Source organism: Manis javanica, chromosome 11 (assembly GCF_040802235.1).
Source record: "Manis javanica isolate MJ-LG chromosome 11, MJ_LKY, whole genome shotgun sequence".
Classification (NCBI taxonomy): Eukaryota; Metazoa; Chordata; class Mammalia; order Pholidota; family Manidae; genus Manis; species Manis javanica.
This window is the reverse complement of record NC_133166.1, coordinates 62,930,620-62,953,524: the sequence shown is the minus strand read 5'-3', so window position 1 is coordinate 62,953,524 and position 22,905 is coordinate 62,930,620. Positions and strand designations below refer to the sequence as shown.

Below are 22,905 nucleotides of genomic sequence, written 5' to 3'. Positions count from 1 at the left end.
GTATCATTTAGTAGCTACTTCACATTATGGATGGAGCTCTTACAAATATATCCATTCCTCCTTGGATGTTTTCTCTTAATGCTGCTGCCCAAAAAGAATAATTAATGTATCACGGGTTTCCCACTAAGTTCTTCAAATGTTCTTGAATGAATAAAGTGAAGAATATGGAATAACATTATTTGTGTACCTTTCTTGAGACTTGTCTGCAAGCAACCCTAACCACCCTAAAATTCAACGAAATGCCTTAAGTGAAAAATTAGTGATAAACAGCAGAATAAATAATCACATCAGAGAACACAGCACAACACTTGGTTTAAAAAAATAAAAGAAATGAAAAACAAAGGAAAGAAAAGCAACAAAAAGACAAAGAAAGAAGCAAAAGCAAGCACAAAACTTCCCTGCAAACAACTTTCACAACTTCTCCAATCTGACCTCTCACCATTTTTTAAATCCTGCGACTGGATGGAGTAAGATCCATTTGTTTAGCGCACTCTTCGTGGAAATACTTTTTCTACACATGTCCTTCTGCAAAAAGTATTTCTGATATCTACATGAAGAGTTACCGTTTTGCTACTCATCAGGACTTCACAACAGTTTAAAGAGGATTTTTAATTGTAAATTACATTAAACAGGTGTATCCAAGTAACTGGAGAGGTAAAGTTCCAAAGTGCAGAAAGACTTCTGAAATTCCTATTCCTCCAACCTCGCCGCAAAAGATCGGCAGAATGCTTTTCATTCTTAGCGCAGGGCTAGTATTCTAATCAAGTAAAAAAAAAAAAAAACAACTTGATTTTAAAACGCTCCTAAGTAGCGAACTAAAGCGGACTGAACGGCTCCGGAATGGCTCCGGGCCACGAACCCGGAATAGTTTAGAGGATACAAGCCCCCGGAAGTTCAGGCCAGATTTCTCCTGCACCCAAGTAACACTTTAGATTCGCCAAGTTGGGCTAGCAATGTATTCATAATTTAAAACTCTACAAGTCTAGACAAGCCAGAAGACGGCTAAAGAGCCAGGTGGGTACCCGGGACGCAGGAGCCTTAGGAAGAAGAGGGAGCTAGGGAGAGGAAGGCCCAGCGCTCGGCCCGGAAATAGTCAGCGCGGGCCAGGCCCGGCCCCAGGCCCTGCGGGCAGCCGCAGTAGCAGGGGGACTGCGGCGCTGGATCCGACTCACCTGCCCATTCACCGAGCCCCGGTCCGACCCCTGCCTCGTGACCCAAACCCCAGACCCGAAGGGCCGTCAAGAGCGAGCACGAGATGCGCAGGGCCAGGTAGGCCACGGTGCCCGCGCCCACCCAGTACAGGAAGCCGGCAGCAGGTAGAGCGCTTTCCATGGCTTTCAACCGGGGGTACACCGACGTGAATGAAAAACACAAATGAATGAATCCCGGAAGAGGCACTGGCGGTGACAGTGAGGACCAAACAGACGCTGCCCCTACATTGCCTTCGGCCTAAACCACGCCTATGCCGCCATATCCGTGCCGCTATTGGTGAGCTATCTTTCCATCCGAGCTTAGCCATTGGCTGACTTTAGTTTCACTGCCCCACCCACGGCCTCCCTTTCACGCCCTCTGTGCGTTTCTTACAAAGCTGCTGATCACTCATCTGCCAATCAAATTTCAGCCCTGCCCAACGCGTCGCCACGCCCCCAGGATTCCGCCAGAGGGCGGCACCTTTCGCTCCACAAATAGCCCCGGTCTCTCATTGGCTGAAGGGGGGGATGGCCCTCGCGATTGCGGAAAACTGAGCTCTGATTGGCCAATTAGACCCAGCCTGGTTTCAGCTCTGATTTGAAGAAAGAATGGGATCAGAGAAGCCACCACTGAATGAGAAAATTGTAGTAAGTGGAGGTGGAGCCGTAGTTATTTTCAGGTCTTTATTAAACACTTATGTATCATTGTTAAATAGCTGTCATTGCTTCCATAAACTTTTCCGGTTTAAAGACTTGCATCTTATGTTCCTACGCCTTACCACAGCGTACCTTGGCACCTGGTACACTCACGGGCCTTCTCAATGCCAACCCTGCCTCCCATGCTGGGCATTAAATAACATAGTTCCCAGTGTCTTAGAGTTCAAGGCAAATAACTTAATGGACTCAAATAACTATAGTACATGATGGCATAAGAGCGGTAAAATGAATGAAAAATATAGGAACACAACTTGATGACCAAGTAGTTTGGGGAAGGGACTCCCAGGTTTTACCTAAGAACGATAGAGATTTTCTCTTTTTTCTTCTTTTTATTTCCGTTTTTTGTTGGGGTTAGGGGAGGAGGTGGAGTTAGGAGGGGGCACAAAATTGTGCGGGCCAAATAGAGGTGTAAGAACTACCTCAGCAAAGTTCCAGAAAAGTAAAACTGCAAGATACGTTTAAGAAATTGTGTAATGCAATAATGTGCTTCACACTTACCCTCTCATCCTCCCATCAAGAGTTTTTGTTTCCTTTTCTGGCAAGGATTTGGGCTTATATAAGATACCTAAAATTTTGTTTTAGACAGTAGGGGCTGCAGATCCAAGACTTGAGCGTTAAAAACAGGACTTTAAGAGTAATAATTCTTAAGGTCAACAGTTTAACTTGAAGCTAAAGTCATAATTTTAAAATATTTTTTTTATCCAATCCAATGCCTCACTCTTTCTCCACACTAGGTCTAAGACTGTTACTGTTCTTCATAAACTACTAATTGTTCGGCAGAATTCAGCTATGTGAATTGAACTGGCACCATATTTTGTTTTAATTTGATTTGAACATTTGGCTGAAACTGCCTGTCCAACTCAACTGAAGTCCTACCACTCCTCTCCCTCAGCATCTCCCTCTTGCCAAAATTTACACCTACAGTACAGCCCCAACTCATTGCTCACCAACAAAGGGTCCTCCAGGTACTCAGTCCCATTCTCCTTAGAATAGGGTGGAAGGAGGGAAAGCATTATTATAAGCTCAAAATACATAGTTTTGTTCCATTTGTATGTATGTCTATGGCACCTTCTAGAATTTATGGTTGTTGGGGACCCCAAGTTGTGAATCCTTAGGACCTAGAACAGTGCCTGAAACCTAGAAACACTCAATCCTTTGCTGGCCTCTAAATGATGCAATACCCTTGGGCTCAGACCCTAGCTCTCTTTATTTCTCTACACAGTTTCCTTACATAATTTTATCCAGTCCCTTGGTTTTAAATATCAGCTGTAAACTGACTTCCAAATGTTTCTGGCCAGTCTCAACTTCTGCTCAGAAGTGTATACATATAAAATATAATCCCCACCTGCCTACTCAACCTCTCCACTCAGATGTAAAATAAAAACATCTCAAACTTCACGTTAAAAACTGAGCTGTACCCCCACCACACAAATGCTTCTTCCCCTCCTCTTCCCACCTCCGGTAAAGGATATTTACCCCCTTTCTAAGGTCCAAAACCTAGGAGTCAACCTTTATTCTTTTCTTTCCATTACATTCCCATATTCAATTCTTCAGCATATCTTGTTCACTCTACCTCCAAAATACATCTTGACTGACCACATCTTCGCACTTCTGCTACTACCAACCTAATCCACATCACAAGCATTTCTTGGCTGGAATATGGTGATAGCCTTCTAACTGGTCTCCCTGAAGTCTGTCTTGTGTTTTGTTCTCCATGAAGGAATTAGAGTGTTCCTTTTTTTTTTTTTTGCTTTTGCTATCATTAAAAGTGTTCATTTTTTAAAGTAAATTAGATTTCTTCTCCTTAAATCTCCTCGAGAATTTTGTATCACATTAAGAAAAAGAATCTTTCAAGACTAGTTTATCTGCCCTGTCCTAACACCGACCTCTCCTGTGCTCACTTGATGCCAGCCACACTAATTGCAGTTCCTCAAGTAAGTCAAGTTCATTCTGGTCTCAAAGCAGTTTTACTTTCTGTCCCCTCTCCCTGGAACCTCTTACCTTCTATTCCCAGGGCTCAATCCTTTACATTATCTAAGTTTTTGTTCACATGTCTTCTCACTACAAATGGTTTTCTCTGATCACTCTACATAAATAGACCAAATAGCCTCCTCTTCTTTGCCTGGTCACTCCTTAGACTTTTACCCTAATTTGTTTTCCTTATAGCACCTAATGTTTCCTAACTTTAATTATTTGGTTTTTGTCCATCTTCCCAATAGAATGTAAGTTCATGAGGACAGTTGACCTTTTCTTGCTCACAACTCTTATCTTCACCTGAGAGAACGTGACACAGTAAGTATGCAATAAATGCCTATTGAATGAAGGCTGACTAAATAATGAAAATAATCTAGTGGGAAAGACAGACATTAAGCAAACATCCAACTAATTATATGATAAACATTATGTTAAAAAAATTGTAATAAGTACAAAAAAGGAAAGAATAGGGATTAAAGAAAGAAGATAATAAAGGGACGACCCTGCATCAATGGGGAGAGGAGAATGCTGAAAAGTCTTTCTAAGGAAGTGGCACTTGGGCTGGATTTAAGGATAAATAGAAATTAATCTGGCAAAGAGTAGGGTTGGGTAGATCAGAGGAAAAAGCAACAAATATCCATTAACAGTTTTGTTGTGGTTTTGAAAAATACACATATGTGCATCTAGCACCTACAGCAATTATCTGACATAAAGTTAAAGAGGCAACAAAAGAATAAATGTTGATTTTGGATTTTTTAAATAAATAAGGGCATGTACCATAGAAACAGACTTTCCATTGCTATTAGAATTCATATTGAGTATATTATTTTAACTCATATAATATTGAATATTGAGACCATCTCATTATGGTATCTATTCTTCTATGAAGTATGGGCCCTACCCAAGCAATTAACAAGAATAATCTTTATTAAAAACAGACACATTGGCATCTTACTACACCAATGGACAGTGACTGCATTGGGGTATGGGTGGGGACTTAATAATATGGGTAAATGTAGTAACCACATTGCTTTTTCATGTGAAACCTTCAATAATACCTTAATAAAAAAATTTTTTTAATAAAATAAAAATAAAAACACATTTATTCTGATCACCTCAGGAATATTGAGGAATATTAACTACTCCATTGATGAGAAGAAAAAAATAATGATCTCACAGATTTGAAATGTTATGTGCCAGAGTTAAGCTCTTTGGGGTTCAGATAGTTACTGTAAGATGAATTCCAACCGAAATAAGCAGGCGACAAGAGGCAACAAAGGGCCAGGCAGTTTATTTGAGTGCAGTCCTGGGGGAGGTTCACCAGTCTACATAAATGTAGGCTGGAGAAGTCCCGCCCAGCAGGGCAGGCAGCAAGTTTTTAAGGATGGTGGGGGTGGGGGGTGGGCAGAGCCTAGATTTACAGCGGCACAAGGATTGGCTAGCCTAGGGTACGTGGAGGTCTCTCATTGGTCTCTAGACAAGTACTGGGAAAGTACCACCACTCCTCCAGCTCTGGGGAGGGCTCTAGTTAGGAACTTTTGGAATTTTGTCAGATCAGACCCTGGAATGTTGTCAGACCAGAACTTGTTGGTTTCTTGCCCTTATTTGGTGATGCCTGAACCTGTCCAGCGGGCTCACCCCTTCCCCCAGTGCCTCCAGCCTTACAGTTACACACTTCTGGAACTGGACAACAATTCTCTGGATAAATTAATAAACCACTAAAAACCCTAATGCACAGGAACCTTTTATGATGATCTACTCACATTCAGAAGTTTTCTGTGCTAAAATTTAACATAGAGACCAGGGTTCCTAAGGGCTGGCAGAACCACACTAAACAAATACATGAAATGATTAGTAGCCCTCCAAAGAGGAAACAATACTAAAAAACTTTAAGCTTTGGTGTCAGGTAATGCTAGGAGTGGATCCTGATTCTACCTCTTATTAGCTGTATGATTTTGTGATCACATTCTGCACCTGTAAAATGAGACAATACTACTTAAACATTTAGCAGCGATTATCAGAGAAATATTAAGTGTTCAATGAGGTAGATCCTACTCTTATCTCCATTTTACAGATGAGGAAACAGGCTTAAAACATTTAAGTAACCTTCCTATAAAAACACAGAAAGAAAATAGCAAAATTGGGATTTCAACTGAAGAGGTGTGGTTATGAAATTATATATCAATAATTCGCTCAGAGAAGGTGGTATTTAAAAAATGGTTAAGGGAGAATAGAAGAGTCTAGAAATACTTGATTGTTACACAAATGACACACACACAACCACACTGGATTTTCAGTCTCATTTATTTAAAAGAGAGTTCAGAATAGTCTTTAATATGGAAAAATGTGAATCGACAATATTTTATATTAGTACACAAATGTTCCCATTTAATTTTAAATTCATTGTCAATATTTCTGTAAATGGAGTTTCAGATCAGATTTTCATCTGATACTCTGAATCGAACAGTCAATATAATGAAAGAAATTCCATAATTAGGGAATTTCATAAAAACTAGGAATTTTTAAGAATACCATTATAACAGAGCTGAGTCCTTTATTTAGTGATATAATAAAACTTACATAATTTTAACAGTTCTGTCTTCTTCTATCTCATCTTCATTTAACTCAACCCAAAATATTACACTTACTCTCTCCTTTAAGTTCTGTTGAGAAGGTGTTTAATCTTGGGTTAAAAAGAAGAAATAGTGACATGAATAACCAATCAGTTTAAAAGAAATTGAAATCTTTGGCATTAGAAAATGGGTGGTTTCAAACAATTTCATATTTAATTTCTTTAACAAACAATATTACCATAAGACATAAACATTAACATTTATTATACTTCAGTAGTATTACATTATTATTTTCCAAGTGACTTCACACTATATTACCCCATTCAAACACAATAATAGCACCCCCATATTTCCAACAAGGAAGCAAACAGTTTAAAACTAATTTGCCTAACAATCACTCCATGCAGGAGGCCTGATTGTAGAGTGAAGGCATGTGCACTAATTGAAAGGAAAGGAGCGCACATAGCAGCAATTCACCGGAGAGTTCCGCTTTATTAGGGAAAGGTGCTGGGTTATATAGGAAGGGGCATGAATTGATTGAGGTGTCACTTCTACGGGGCTGGTGGCTGTTGGCTAGGTGCTGGAATTGGGAGGGGAGAGGTGATTGGGCTTCAGGTGGCGCCGGCGGGAACCGAAGACCCCCGAAGAGAAGCCGGAAGTTTGCCATCTTACTGGTGGGGGCCCTTCATTCCCCCCTTTCTCCTCTATGGGGTTGTGGACGTTGCTTTCTCTCTGGCTGCTTCCTGCTGAACAGGGGCGGAGAAGGGAGTGAGGGCTTGAGGATTGGGAGGAAAGGGTTGATAGGACTCCCCACAGTAAGGATGAGTAGATGTGGACTTCATCAGGTTTGGAAATCAATGAAGGTTCCCTGTAACCATAGGTTGGCCAAGAGGATATGGGTGTCAGGAGCCAGGCGTCTGCGGCCATTGTCTCCAGGAACAGTTTCCAGCGGAGAGAGGGGTCTATCTCACCATGTGGTGAGGAGGTCACGTGAGGGTGAGGGATCTTCTGTGGCCAGAAGCTGGTAGTTCCTGAGTAAAAGCTGGTTGAAAGCTTGATTAGAGATTTTTCCGACTTGGGATTTGATGAATTTTATTATACAGGGTAAGAAGAGACAGATGAGAAGAATGACTATTATGGGGCCTGCAATGGGCCAGACCCAGGTAAGGAGGGGGTTTGTTAGTATTGAAGAGAATGGGTTGGAAATGGAAGCAGAGTGGAGACTGGAGGCAAGGTCGGTGAGTTTGGTGATGTCAGTTTCTACAATGCCGGATTCGTTGATGTAATAGCAGCACTTTTCCCGGAGGAAGACGTAGGTGCCACCCTTCTCGGCTGTAAGCAGATCTAGGGCCCACCGGTTTTGAACGGTGACTTTAGCTAGCGAAGTGACCTGTCTTTGGAGAGAGGCTAGGGAATCAGCAGTGGATGTCAGGGCTCCCTCAAGTTTGGCGTTGAGATCTCTAACTGCCCATAGAGAGTGACTCAAGGCTACTCCTGAAAACCCTGCCCCAATGGCTGAGGTGATCAAAGAGCTACTGACCATGATGGGAAGGAAAGCAGCTCTTTTTGTGCACGAGGGCAAGGGAGGTTGGAGCTCAAGGAATTCTGCCATGCTGTAAAGTGTTAACTGTGGGATTAGGGTGACGAGAATGCAGGGTGTATCGGAGTTGAGAGGCAGTGAGTTGAAAAGACTGCCATTACACCAAAAGAAGTGTCCCGGTTGCGTAAAAGTCTTAGAGCCAGAAGTAGGGGTGTAGATAGAGAGGCAGTGAAGTGCACTAGAGGGGGGTGGAGTTGGGCCTACACAGTGGTAGATGGTGAGATTATCTGCGTATTCTGGTTCTCATAGGGGTATGTCTGCCAGGGGGCAGAGGGGTTGTCTTTCTGCATGGAAGGAGTAGTTGGAAATATTAAGGGGCAAGGCGGCCATCAGTGGGCGCTGTAGTGATGCGCACAAGAAACAATTGGCGGTGTTAAGGGAGTGGTTGAGAAAGATGGTGGTGTCCTAAATGAGCTGTAACGAAGAGTAGGAGAAATGGGAAGAGGGGCGGGGATAAGAAGATGAAGAGGCGCTATCAAGAGTTTGGATAATGACTTTTTCAGAATGTCTGCTATCTGATGCAACTTGAGAGACCTGGGAATGAGAGGGAACATACTTTCGAGAGATATGAAGGGTACCGTGGGGGGTCGAGGACCCCCCCTAGTAAACTGAGGCTGTGATTCTGGCAGCCCATCGAGAGTCCCAGGGATCTGGGATTGATAAGGAGAATGAGCCATTGGGATATTTCATGAAACGGTTGGAGGAGTAATACTGTGGGTACTGGAAGTTACCCATGTAGTGAATGGCGCAAGACCAGTAGGGACATCTCCTGTAGGTGTCTGTCCATCGCCTGCAATAGGCTTGTTTTTGGTCATAGAGGAAGCAGAGGTAGGGAGAATAAGGGTAGCTGCTAGTGAACACTTCAGTGGAGGGAGGAAAGTGGAGGTGTAAAGGCGCAGAGCAGCTTTTCAGAGGGCAGTCTGGTGTGGCAATGAGGGCAGTAACTTTTGTTTGATGCTGTGTGTAAGTCTGTCTGACTTTGAATCACCATACAAAGGAGGCTGGGGTGGTGGCGAAGACAATAGGAATGAGGGGGAAAAAAGCAAGAGCGCAGTAAAGGAGGAAAAAGTCATGATTCGGGTATGGATGGCAAAGGGGGTGAACGAGATTTTGGAGGAAAGAGGACAGTAAGGTCAGGAGTCTGGAGGGAGGGAGAGTCTGTAAACTTTTGTAGGTTAAGAGATCTTTTAGGTAATGTGGGGACAGAATGGTAAGGGGTGCCCTGAATGTCAGTTTATGAGCTTCTTTCTGCAAGAGCTGTCTAGCGGCTAATGCTCGTAGGCAGGGGGCCCATCTCCGAACTGTGGGGTCTAATTGCTTGGAGAGATAAGCTACTGGGGCAAAGGATGGGCCATAATATTGGTCTAGGACTCTTAGAGCTTGACTGGACCTCTCATGAATGTATAATGAGAAGGGCTTCGACAAATCAGGAAGATGGAGAGCTGGGGCTTCCACAAGGGCTTGACAGAGCTTAATGAAGGAGTGTCGGGATGAGGAGGATAATGGTTTTTTAGGGGGGCTCTTGCTGAGGTCGTATAGGGGTCTTGCTAACAAGGTGCAGGGAGAAGTTAGGGATCTATGCTCTAAAATATCTAGCCAGGCCTAGAAAGGAAAGGATTTCTGTCTTGGTTTTGGGAATGGGCAGGTCAGAGAGGAGCCATTTTCTGTCTAAGGTAATGGACTTTCTTTGTTGAGATAGAAGGAATCTGAGGTAAGTGACAGGAGGGGAAGAGATTTGAGCTTTGATGGGGGATACTCGGTAACTTCTGGAAGCTAGAAGGTTAAGTAGGGAGGCAGTGTCAAGTTGAGACTGTTCCCATGAGAGACTGCAGAGTAGAAGATTGTCTCTGTATTGTAATAAGGTGGACTTGGAGTGATCATGATGAAACTATTTGAGGTCCTGAGCTAGGACCTGTCTAAAAATATGGGGACTATCTCGGAAGCTTTGTGGCAAAACTGTCCAAGTGAGTTGTTCAGAATGTCTTGTGTATGGGTCCGTCCAGGTGAAGATGAAAAAATCTTGGGAGCAGGGGTCTAGAGGGATAGAAAAATGGGTCCTTGAGATCTAGGACTAAGAAGTGGGATGCTGAGGCTGTATGGATTTGAACTAAGGGATGGATAGGGACAACGGCTATGTTGATGAGGCGAAGGTCTTGGACAAGGCGGAAAGATCCGTTGGTTTTTTTAACAGCTAATATGGGGATATTAAATGGGGAGTGAGTGGGTCTGAGGTAGTTTTTGTTTAAGAGATCTTGAATGATGGGTTGGAGGCCTATGAGGGCTGAAGTGGTTAGGGGGTATTGGGCCTGACAGATATACTGAGAGGGGTCACGTAATTTGATAGAGGCAGGGGGACATAGGGCCACGGAGGGGCTTGTAATGTCCCAAACTTTGGGATTTACAGGGTGTATGAGGGCGGAACCAGAGCTTTCATTGGGTAGAGGGGGTTTGTCGGCTATGAGGGCCATCAGAAAGGGAGTACTGGGGGCTGTGGGAGTGGATATAGTTATGGAAACATGGAGGAGGGAAAGGATGTCTTGTCCTAGTAAAGGGATGGGACACTGGGGCAGAACTAGGAAGGAGTGGGAGAAAGGTATGGGATTGTCTAGGATTGTGCTTAAAAAGGGGGCGTTTTTAATGAGAACGTCTTTTTACTTTTTACCAAGACTATAGGAGTAATGGCTGGCGTGGAAGGGCCCCGGTATTCTCGCAAAACTGAGAAGGTGGCTCCTGTATCTAGGAGGAAGGAGATGGGGCGACCATCTACTATTAAAGAAACTCTGGGTTCCTGTTTGGTGATGGAAATGGTTGGGCGAGAAGCTCCCGGGCCCCGTTAATCTTCTTCTGCCAGCCCCACTATGGCGGGCATAGGATGGGGGTTGTTCATCCAGCCTCCCCTTCGGGTGGTTGGGCAATCAGACCCCCAGTGGCCCATTTTGTGGCATCTGGGGCATGGGGTGGTAGGAGATCTGGGGGAGGGGCACGCCCTTGACCAATGTCCCTCTTTTCCACACTTGAAACAAGCTCTTGGGGGGGGCTTGTTTGTAGAGGGGCGCCTAGGTTGTGGTTTTGGCCAACATTTGGAAATTGGCCTGATCAGCCTTTTGTTTATGGCGTTCTTTCTCCTCCTCCCAGTTATGGAAGACTTTAAAGGCCACTGTTAGGATCTCAGTCTGTGGGGTAGCGGGGCCCTGTTCCAACTTTTTGAGTTTAGCTTTAATGTCGGGGTAGCTTTGAGCTAGGACATAGGTCATAAGGACATGTCTTCTTTCAGGTGTTTCTGGGTCCAGGCTGGTATAGTGTAATAGGGCTTGAGTGAGTCTGTCTAAGAACTCAGAGGGGGTTTCGTCTCTCTTTTGAATTATGTCTTGGAGCTTTTGAAAATTGACTACTTTACGAGCTGCCTTTTTCAGACCTGCTATTAAGCAGGAGGCAAAAATATCTCGAGAGCGGAGACTCATGGCGGTGTTATAATCTCAGTGTGGGTTTTGTTCGGGGACAGCAGTGGGGCCAGGGAGATAGGTGGGGTCAGTCCTGTGGGTTTTGGTAGCGTGTGTTTGGGCAAAGTCCCAAACTCGTCAACGCTCTTAGGGAGGAGAGTATTGGCTAGGAGCATGAAAATGTCATGATGTGTGAGGCTGTAAGACTGCAGGGTCCATTGAAACTCCCTGATATATGTCATGGGATCAGTGGAAAAGGAACTTAGGCGTTTCTCTAGTTGGGCTAAATCTCCTAAATGCCTTTGGATCCTGCTACCTCCCGGAGGGGGGCGATAATTTTGGGAGGCTCTCGGGACTAAGTCTGAGGGGGACTGAAGGGTTCTGGCTCAGTCTGTGAGGGAGTGACGCGGTCTAGCTGCGCCTATTCAAGCAGGTCCTGAAGTGCGGAAGGGGGACAAAGAAAATAAAGAAACATAGAATCGGACCCACGTGTCACCAGCCAGCAGTGCAGCTGCTTTCCTCTGCTGCTCTAGTTGGGCTTGAACTCATGACTCTGAGGTTAAGAGTCCCATGCTCTCCTAACTGAGCTACAGCAGGGCTCCAGTTAATTGCTTATGGAATGCATAAACAGAATGTTCTTTGTTCTCTATTCCTGCCACATCGGCAAGTGGGGGAAGGGCATATCTAGAAGCAGGGGCGGTGTTTCTACACATCTTCAAGGTCTCCCTATTTTCAGAGTGAGGAGTCTTGGCTCATCTTCAAGGACAAGATATGTTTTTGTGGACAGATAACTTCTAAGGACTGCATCGGTTGTTCTCAAGCTTGTGCTTTCTCATGCTACGTTCAGACATGGGGGAAGGTGCTTTCCCATTCTCTCTACAAATATGTGAGAAGACAAAGGCGTTCCCTAACAGGGGAGAAACAGGTGATGAGAGCAAAGACGGAGGAGGCCCCTGGGACCTAGTTAAAGGGGGGGCTGAAAGGCTCATGCTTAATCTGCGGGGGATGAAGGTGGAGGAGGTGAGATGGGGGGGAGATGGTGGGGGAGGAAGGGAGAAGGGCTGTTGTAGGAGAAGAAGGGGAAGGGAGTTAACAGGAGGCTTCTGCGGGGGCGGTGGCTTGCAGGCTAGGAGAACTTGGGAGGGGGCAGGGAGAGGAGGAGGTGGAAAGCTTCGATATAGGGAATCTCCTTCCATTTTTTCAGGCGCTGGCAGTAGTTGAAAAGATTGTGAATGATGTTAGGATCAAGAGTTCCCCCTGCAGGCAATTGGTTGTTATTGTCTAGGGGGTATGTCGGCCAATCTTGGGAGCAATATTTACGGAGAAGTTTTGGTTTTATATCAGGCGTCAGGGAGAGGGTAGCCAGATGCTTAAGCAGGCATTCAAGAGGTGAACTTTCAGGGAGGGATGAGGAGGCTCCCATGGCTAAAGGACAGAGAAGGAGACAAACAGGGGAAGAGGAACGGAGATCCTCGGAGTGGAAGCAGACTGCAAGGAGACAAAGGGCGTCCCCGATGATCCTTGGTGGTCTGCGGAAACTCGTATACGAGTCGGAATTTCTTAGGAAGTGTGGGTCGTCACCCAGACTTCCCTAAGAAGGCAGTTTGCCGGAGTCTCGAGGTACCTAGCGCTAGGAGTTTTCGGCGGACAGAGCAGAAGGAGGATGGGGGGAAAAGGGATCGTTCTCATCCACAAAGGAGTCACCTCGTTTATGGCTGTCGGGGGGGGGGGTGCCTGAGAGTCTGCCACAGCCGTGAAGGCCTGAGGCGTGGATTTATGGCTGTCGGAGGAGGGGCCTGAGGGTCCGCCGCAGCCGTGAAGGCCTGAGGTGGGGAGAGTTACCTCCTCGTCCCCGAGCGTCAGAGCCTTGCTGGACGATCTCGGTCAATGGCACTGCAATAGCTTGGAGAAGAGTCGCCCACCCCGGGGAAATTTTGCTTAAAAAGTTTCAGCACTGATGGAAGGGACGGTGAATGCATTTATGACTGTCGGAGGAGGGGCCTGAGGGTCCGCCGCAGCTGTAAAGGCTTGAGGCGGGGATGTATGGCTGTTGGAGGAGGGGCCTGAGGGTCCACCGCAGCCGTGAAGGCCTGAGGCGGGGAGAGATCCCTCCTCATCCCCGAGCATCAGGGCCTTGCCGGACGATCACGGTCAATGGCACTGCAATAGCTCGGGGAAGAGTGGCCCACTCCAGGGGGAAAACTTAGCTAAAGGCCAGAAAGGAGTGGTTAGTGTGATGAGCCAGCACCGGAAAAAGAGGACGAGAGCAAGCTGCTGCTGGTGTTGGGGGGAAGACGGGGCCCAGTTGGGGTGTCCCGTCTCCCGGGTTTTGGCACCAATGAAAGGAATGGAGCGACACATAGCAGCAATTCACCGGAGAGTTCCACTTTATTAGGGAAAGGTGCTGGGTTATATAGGAAGGTGCATGAATTGATTGAGGTGTCACTTCTATGGGGCTGGTGGCTGTTGGCTAGGTGCTGGGATTGGGAGGGGAGTGAGAGGTGATTGGGCTTCAGGTGGTGCCGGTGGGAACCGAGGACCCTGAAGAGAAGCCGGAAGTTTGCCATCTTACTGGTGGGGGCCCTTCACTAATAATCCAGGGCTCTTTCTACTTTAAGAAAACTTAAGCTTACATTCCATGATATCTTCTGTAAACATATAAAACTAAAACCAGTCATTTTGAAATAAGTGTTTAAAAATATTGTTTTAATATTTGACTTTTTAGTTTCAAAAGCTCACAGAAGTATATAAAATGAAAAACTATCCCACCCCATTTCCTATTCCCACTAATCACAGCTGGCAATTTGGAACTCATTCTGCCATTTCTTTTTTTATGTTAATATAAAGCTATATGATATATACAACATATATGCGGTTTTTTAGGAAGCAGAACTGTGATCATACAAACATGATCCATAAACTTTCTTTTCCCACTCGTATACCATAAAAAAATACCTGGTGAAATCTTGACATATCAGTATTGCACATTAACTGGATTTCTTTATTGCATGGTGTGGGTAAAACTGTAATATTTCCAGAATATCTCACCGGGCTTTAGTACATCTGCTTATCAATAGGCGTTCAGAGGTGGAGAGAAGTATGGCTTTAGTGCATTTGCATCTTTCCTCAGGCGTGGAGAAGTTCATCTCCATATCAATGGGTAATTACCTGGGCAACAGAGGGTTTATCTGTACCTGAGAGGTGAGGGAGAGGGCAGGTGGTGTGGTTGCTGCTTGAGCAGAGAAGAAAGATGGCCTGGGACTGCAGTTTGTGAGCAATAAGTGGGTTTTGAACTTAATTTCTCCCTTTGACTGATTTTGTTTTTTAGAGGTATTTTGCCTGGGATTTTCTTTCCCCAGACTTACAATTGGCGTAGTATTGGCAGGATCCCTGTGAACCCAAAATCTGTCACAATGGGTGCGACCTTTGGGAGGGCCACCCCAAGATATGATGGGTAGAAGTGGCACTCGCGCCGAGGGACACGTGTCTACACTCGTGTGGTCATGGAGGTGCCACCACTGCTGCTGGCCATGCTGACCCCAGCCTGTGGCCCGAGCCTAAGGCTACTGCTTCTGCCACTGCTGCTGCTCTTGCTGCTTGCCAGAGCCTGGCCACAACCATGGAAAGGAGCAGGGGTCTGGGTCACCTTGAAGCAACTGGCTGCTGTGTATCACACCTTGCTGGCTACAGAGCCCATCGCCAGAACAGCTCCAACCAAGGTAATAACCTCCTATTTCATCACAGGGTGGATGCGAGACTGGACCCAAAGGCCACAGAGTGGCGTGGCACAGACACCTCAGAAGACAATGTGAGCCCGTTGGTGGGGCTTGTCTTTCACCTTTGAAGAAGTCAGCCAAGCCCGGAAGGAGTGCCCTGCACATTGTGCAGATCAGCAAACCACCAAGAGGGGCCTAGATGATCTCTCTGCAGCCTATGGTCGGTCACCGGTTATTGAGAGCAATCAAGGTACCCACTTTTTTGGACATGTGTTGCAAGGATGGGTGCAGCAATTAGGAGTAAAATGGACATGGCCCTGGACATTTCAACACATGGATCGGCAATGGCTGGCTCTTCTGGCACCTTGGAGAAAAGGCCTGGAAGCTGGCCTTCTGTGTATTCCTGTAATAACAGCAAATTGGCCCCCGACAATCATGGTTATTTGCTTCTGAAAGGAAAGGAGCGACACACAGCAGCAATTCACCGGAGAGTTCTGCTTTATTAGGGAAAGGTGCTGGGTTATATATAGGAAGGGGCATGAATTGATTGAGCTGTCACTTCTACAGGGCTGGTAGCTGTTGGCTAGGTGCTGGGATTGGGAGGGGGGTGAGAGGTGATTGGGCTTCAGGTGGCACCGGCGGGAACCGAGGACCCCCGAAGAGAAGCCGGAAATTTGCCATCTTACTGGTGGTGGCCCTTCAGCTTCTATGGTCTTTGTGTCCTGGATGCACCCCCTGGCTGCAGCTGCCATGTGATGGCTGGAATGGATGAGCTTTGGACTTAATCTGCATGGGACTGTGAACCTAGCTGAATCCTCTGGCTTGAGAATTATGATTGTGTTGCTGTTGTCAAGAAAATAATGTTTAAAGAGAAGCTTGACTTTGTCTAATGTTTGGTAAAAGTTTTGTGAGCAATCTAGCATGATTGTTAGGAATGAGTAAACAAGTGTAGAAATGTATTTTGTGCTTAGTGAGAGATTGTGCTGTAAAGTACATTTACTTAATCTGCATAGGCTGAATTCTCTGATTTGAAGATTACCAAGATTTTGTTGTTGTTGCTATTGCATGTTACTAGATTGGTCAGAAGAGGGGGATCAAGCAAATTGTAAGGCGAGATTTCTGGAGGGGTGGCCTGTGGGTAAAATTGTAATACTTCCAGAATATCTTGCCTGGCTTTAGTACATCTACATATCAATAGGCATTCAGAGGTGGAAAGAAGTATGACTTTAGTGCATTTGCATCTTTCCTCAGGTGTGGAGAAGTTCAGTCAGTGGATATTAACCTGGGCAACAGAGGGTTTATCTGTACCTGAGAGGTGAGGGAGAGGGCAGGTGGTGTGGTTGCTGCTTGAGCAGAGAAGAAAGACAGCCTGGGACTGAAGTTTGTGAGCAATAAATGGGTTTTGAACTTAGTTTCTCCCTTTGACTGATTTTGGTTTTTAGAGGTATGTTGCCCCGGGATTTTCTTTCCCCAGACTTACACATGGGTAAATCTATTAATCATTCCAACAACCTTACCCAAGTTACTCTTTCACAAAAAAAAAAAAGTCTGATGGTGAACAAATCGGTTTAAAAGTAGGTTAAATGGAAAGCAAAAAATATAGTTTGTCAACAGCACACTGCACCCAAAAGTTAGAAAACTTTGGGAAGGTTATGCACACAAAACTAAGGTCAGTAAAGTAAGAGAATTTCAGGGTAAGAGTTTGTATACCTGAATGCTTACTTTAGCAGTGGACTCAGGATTTGCTATCATGCTCATTTTTTTTCTCTAAAATTTCTAGCTACTTTAATTCCTGTTGCCAGGCAGCTGCATCTGCGGTCTCTCCCTGCTCACTAGGTGAAGCAGGAGGAGAAACCTCAGCCTGGACAGGGGAGGGTTCCTGACTCTGAAAGAATTCTCAAGCAGGTCAGAAGAGTGTAGGTAAAGAAGGAATTCATTAAAGCAAGAGCAGCAGGGAATGGCAGCTGCCGTGGAGACAGCAGAGAGACAGATAAGTGCAGGGGGAAAGTTCTCAGCCGAGGACAGATTCCCTTGCCAACTCCTGAAACCAGGGTCACCTGGCACCCTGTGTCCACTTGGACTGGCACAGCATGGAGACCAGCCCCTACTACTCCAGGATTTGGGGGAGCCACGGAGCACAGGACGGAATGAGACTATGTTCTGAGAACTTTCCAAAGAAGATTTTCAGGCAGACTACTAAAAGCAGATCTCACAGAGGCAGTTCTGTCCAGGTCACCCAGGCGACAGAAACATGCAGGCCCAAATACGAGCTTTTAGCAGTCCCTTCCTACTTATCAGGAGTAAAGTAGAGACAGAGTGAAGATTTGGAAATAAAATGAAATAGCAAAGAGACAAACCGCAATAATCTGAGCAGTGAGAAAGTTTTATTTGAAAGTATCCACTTGAAGAAAGGAAAGTGCAGGCATCCTCAGAGAAGAGGCTACTAAAAGTTTGGGGATTCTCTTGATGCCGGGGTTCTTGTTGGGAGAGTGGAAGAATAAACTTAGCAAACAGTCAAGGTAGGAGAACCTGGGAGACTTTTACTGAGAGACACAGTGAGAGGACAGACAGAGCCCCTGGCGTGAGCCAGGAGGGGACGAGAGAGCCCGCAGTGGTGTGTTGTCTAGGGGTTTTACAGGCAGTTGAGGATTTTTGGGAACCGGATAAAAGGCTTAGGGGTATGGACTTGTCAAGTGGTCTCTCAGTATTAAAATTTAAACAACACAAGAAATTTGCTTCTCTGATTTCTCCCTGGGATACTGGCCTCTTGGTCTAGGAGCATATCAAAGGCTGCCTGCCCAGCCCCCAAGGTGGGCTGAGGTATTATCTGTTTGCTGAAGAGTAAGTTAAGAATCCTACTTAAACTTCCTGGGTGTTAAAATGCAATCTTATCTTTAAGGTGGAATCCTTCCTACCTTTTACTATGTTGTTTACAGCTGGGTCTGCATGCTAAATTAGTTGCCCACTTTGCAAAATCACCTTACCAGATCTGAAAGAGGAAAGACAGCACATAGGCCTGAGCCTTTAGCATGCTAAGGTGAATCTTGCACATGATTACAAATGATTGGCATAATAAAAACATGTGCTACTCTTCTTTATCTGGGGAATATTAACTGATCTCACTGAAGAATGACTCTAGAGCTTAATGTTCAACACAGAGTTTTGGTAGGGGGATTCCTTGCCTGTAGTTACATTGCTCTGACTGTAAATATCCTGCCTTGCTTTTTCCAGTGGCCCTCACCCTATTCTGTCTAAGCCCATGGTCCCTTTCTCACTGTCTTTTAAGGCTTTCAAGAATGGGGCAAAGGGCGCAGGGAGGGGGAGGGTTGTTGGGCATAGGCTTGATTTGTGGTCTCAAGGTACTTCTCTCTGGTGAGACACCATGTCTCCTGTCCTCTGTTATCAGTCCTCCAGATAATTCTGCTAAATAAATCTAACACAAGAGATTTGTTTATCCTGTTCTACGAGATAGTTTTTACCCTCAAGCCATGGGGACATATCAGTTAAGACTGTCTGCCTTGCGTTAAGATAGGCTGTTGGGTTATTGTCTGATTACCAGAGAATATGTTACAAATCTTACTTCTTCTCAACTCTCTGCTTTTTTTTTTTTTTTTTTTGAGAGGGCATCTCTCATATTTATTGATCAAATGGTTGTTAACAACAATAAAATTCAGTATAGGGGGGTCAATGCTCAATGTACAATCATTAATCCATCTCAAGTCTAATTCTCGTCAGTCTCCAATCTTCTGAAGCATAACGAACAAATTCTTACATGGTGAACGAATTCTTACATAGTGAATAAATTCTTACATGGTGAACAGTACAAGGGCATTCATCACAGAAACTTTCGGTTTTGATCACGCATTATGACCTATAAACAATCAGGTCAAATATGAATATTCGTTTGATTTTTGTACTTGATTTATATGTTGATCCCACATTTCTCCCTTTATTATTATTATTATTTTTATTTTTAATAAAATGCTGAAGTGGTAGGTAGATGCAAGATAAAGGTAGAAAACATAGTTTAGTGCTGTAAGAGGGCAAATGTAGATGATCAGATGATCAGGTGTGTGCCTATGGACTAAGTATTAATCCAGGTTAGACAAGGGCAGCAAAACATCCACGGATGCAGAAGATTTCTCTCAAAGCAGGGGGGGGTGAGGTTCTGAGCCTCACCTCTGTTGATTCCCAAATTCTCACCTGATGGCCCCCCTGCGACTGTGCCTGTCTTAGGTTGTTCCTCCCTTGAGGAATCTTACCCGTCTCTGGCTAATCAGTCTTCTTCCGGGGCCATACAGGGAAATGTAAAGTTGATAAGTGAGAGAGAAGCCATATTGTTTGAAAAGGTTAGCTTTTTACTTCTTTGCAGATTTGTGCCCTGTGGCTTCTATGCCCAGCACTTGTCTCGAGGTATCTTTACCACCTGGAGGAATTATGATACTCGGTAAATTCGATATGAGGCACGAATTCTATTTAAGGGTTGTAATTAGGAAGAAAGAAGAAAAGCTACAGATGTAGCATATGGAAGGAAACATGGGAGGATTGATTATTTCTTTGACATATCTTCTTGTAGAGTACCTTAAGTATGTATAGGTTTTAAACTACTAACTAATTTGCACACACATATTAACATAATAGGAATACGGTGACATAAACAAAGCAAATCTATAATTACCATCCATCTCCAGTGAAGCCAAGAAAACCATTTAGGCACCCTAGGCATTTGTGAAAATTTGTCTATGATATGATGGATATTGTCCAACTGTACTTGAACAGTCTGAGAGAAATCAGACCAATTAAAGCAGCCCATTTCTGGGATCTGTTCACATCCCATATGTTCTTTTAACCGTAGATAGTCTATAGTCATAAGATTTTGGAGTGCTACACCTTGCACCCCTCCCAACTCCTGGTTGAGTTCCAACAGTACAGATACGGTCAAATTCATTGTCTCACTGTATGCACATGCCAGCCTAGACATCTCCCTCTTCATTCCTATGGCAAGTCCAGGAGACGGTGGGCTGGATGCAGCCAAAACTGCAGCATCGTCCGGATCCCTGTGGAGGCTTTTTGATGATCATCGCCCGGCACAAGTCCTCCAGAGAGTGCTGATGCTGGAAGCTCCTCCTCATATCGTATCTTAGTTCATTTTCTGGGTATCCAAGCTAGGCCTTGATCTTCTGCATAGAAACAAACAGACCCTTTGCCCACACTTTGACATGCCCTCTATACCACTGTGCAGAACTCATTGGAGGTCAGCACACAGTAACTGCTTTTTTTTTTTTTTTATTAAGAGAAAGGAATATTATCAGAAAAGAGTACCTCCATAGCTGATCATCTGACACCCTTAAAGAGATCAACATTAAGGATATTTAAAGCATGCCTTGATCTTCGATTTACCAATAGTTTTATCCTATCAAGGAGTAATCCCCCTTTTCTTTCTTTCTTTCTTTCTCTTTTTTTTTTTTAATTTTTAATCTACACTTACATGAAGAATACTGTTTACTATGCTCTCCCCTATATCAGGTCCCCCCTAACAACCACATTACGGTTACTGTCCATCAGCTTAGCAAAATGTTGTAGAGTCACTACTTGTCCTCTCTGTGTTGTGCAGCCCACCCTCCCCTTTCTCCCTCCCCCCATGCATGCTAATCTTAATACCCCCCTTCTTCTCCCCCCCCCTTATCCCTCCCTGCCCACCCATCCTCCCCAGTTCCTTTCCCTTTGGTACCTGTTAGTCCATTTTTGGGTTCTGTAATTCCGCTGCTGTTTTGTTCCTTCAGTTTTTCCTTTGTTCCTATACTCCTCAGATGAGTGAAATCATTTGGTATTTCTCTTTCTCCGCTTGGCTTATTTCACTGAGCATAATACTCTCCAGCTCCATCCATGTTGCTGCAAATGGTTGGATTTTTCCACTTCTTATGGCTGAGTAGTATTCCATTGTGTATATGTACCACATTTTCTTTATCCATTCATCTACTGATGGACACTTAGGTTGCTTCCAATTCTTGGCTATTGTAAATAGTGCTGCGATAAACATAGGGGTGCATCTGTCTTTCTCAAACTTGATCGCTGCGTTCTTAGGGTAAATTCCTAGGAGTGGAATTCCTGAGTCAAATGGTAGGTCTGTTTTGAGCATTTTGATGAACCTCCATACTGCTTTCCACAATGGTTGAACTAATTTACATTCCCACCAGCAGTGTAGGAGGGTTCCCCTTTCTCCACAGCCTCGCCAACATTTGTTGTTGTTTGTCTTTTGGATGGCAGCTATCCTTACTGGTGTGAGGTGATACCTCATTGTAGTTTTAATTTGCATTTCCCTGATAATTAGCGATGTGGAGCATCTTTTCATGTGTCTCTTGGCCATCTGTAATTCTTTTTTGGAGAACTGTCTGTTCAGTTCCTCTGCCCATTTTTTAATTGGGTTATTTGTTTTTTGTTTGTTGAGGCATGTGAGCTCTTTATATATTCTGGACGTCAAGCTTTTATCGGATCTGTCATTTTCAAATATATTCTCCCATACTGTAGGGTTCCTTTTTGTTCTATTGATGGTGTCTTTCACTGTACAGAAGCTTTTCAGCTTAATGTAGTCCCACTTGCTCATTTTTGCTGTTGTTTTCCTTGCCCAGGGAGATATGTTCAAGAAGAGGTCACTCATGTTTATGTCTAAGAGGTTTTTGCCCATGTTTTTTTCCAAGAGTTTAATGGTTTCATGACTTACATCTAGGACTTTGATCCATTTTGAGTTTACCTTTGTATATGGGGTTAGACAATGGTCGTTTCATTCTCCTACATGTAGCTGTCCAGTTTTGCCAGCACCATCTGTTGAAGAGACTGTCATTTTGCCATTGTATGTCCATGGCTCCTTTATCAAATATTAATTGACCATATATGTTTGGGTTAATGTCTGGAGTCTCTAATCTGTTCCACTGGTCTGTGGCTCTGTTCTTGGGCCAGTACCAAATTGTCTTGATTACTATGGCTTTGTACTAGAGCTTGAAGTTGGGGAGTGAGATATCCCCTACTTTATTCTTCTTTTTCAGGATTGCTTTGGCTATTCAGGGTCTTTGGTGTTTCCATATGAATTTTGAATTATTTGTTCCAATTCATTGAAGAATGTTGCTGGTAATTTGAGAGGGATTGCATCAAATCTGTACATTGCTTTGGGCAGGATGGCCATTTTGACGATATTAATTTTTCCTAGCCATGAGCATGGGATGAGTTTCCATTTATTAGTGTCCCCTTTAATTTCTCTTAAGAGTGACTTGTAGTTTTCAGAGTATAAGTCTTTCACTTCTTTGGTTAGGTTTATTCCTAGGTATTTTATTCTTTTTGATGCAATGGTGAATGGAATTGTTTTCCTGATTTCTCTTTCTATAGATTCATTGTTAGTGTATAGGAAAGCTACAGATTTCTGTGTGTTAATTTTGTATCCTGCAACTTTGCTGTATTCCGATATCAGTTCTAGTAGTTTTGGAGTGGTGTCTTTAGGGTTTTTTATGTACAGTATCATATCATCTGCAAATAGTGACAGTTTAACTTCTTCTTTACCAATCTGGATTCCTTGTATTTCTTTGTTTTGTCTGATTGCCGTGGCTAGGACCTTCAGTACTATGTTAAATAACAGTGGGGAGAGTGGGCATCCCTGTCTTGTTCGCGATCTCAGAGGAAATGCTTTCTGCTTCTCGCTGTTCA

General features: G+C 44.3%; 1 protein-coding gene and 1 long non-coding RNA gene across 3 annotated transcripts in view; one reads left to right on the top strand and one right to left on the bottom strand.

The window, feature by feature from the left end:
- HSD17B12 (hydroxysteroid 17-beta dehydrogenase 12) overlaps window positions 1–1,470 on the bottom strand; it is a 214,515-nt gene extending 213,045 nt beyond the window's left edge. Inside the window, exon 1 of one of the 2 annotated variants that reach the window (XM_073216436.1) lies at window positions 1,173–1,470. In XM_073216436.1, the coding sequence (XP_073072537.1) occupies window positions 1,173–1,332 (160 nt within the window). In that variant the 5' untranslated portion in view covers window positions 1,333–1,470. The remainder of the gene's footprint in view (window positions 1–1,172) is intronic. The other variant, XM_017669711.3, reaches the window with a different exon arrangement.
- A 115-nt stretch (window positions 1,471–1,585) lies between these two features.
- On the top strand, window positions 1,586–20,830 carry LOC118968053 (uncharacterized). Its single transcript, XR_012122684.1, has 3 exons — window positions 1,586–1,838; window positions 4,127–4,199; window positions 14,854–20,830. It is a non-coding gene; the product is annotated as an uncharacterized lncRNA (long non-coding RNA).
- Window positions 20,831–22,905: the final 2,075 nt, after the last annotated feature.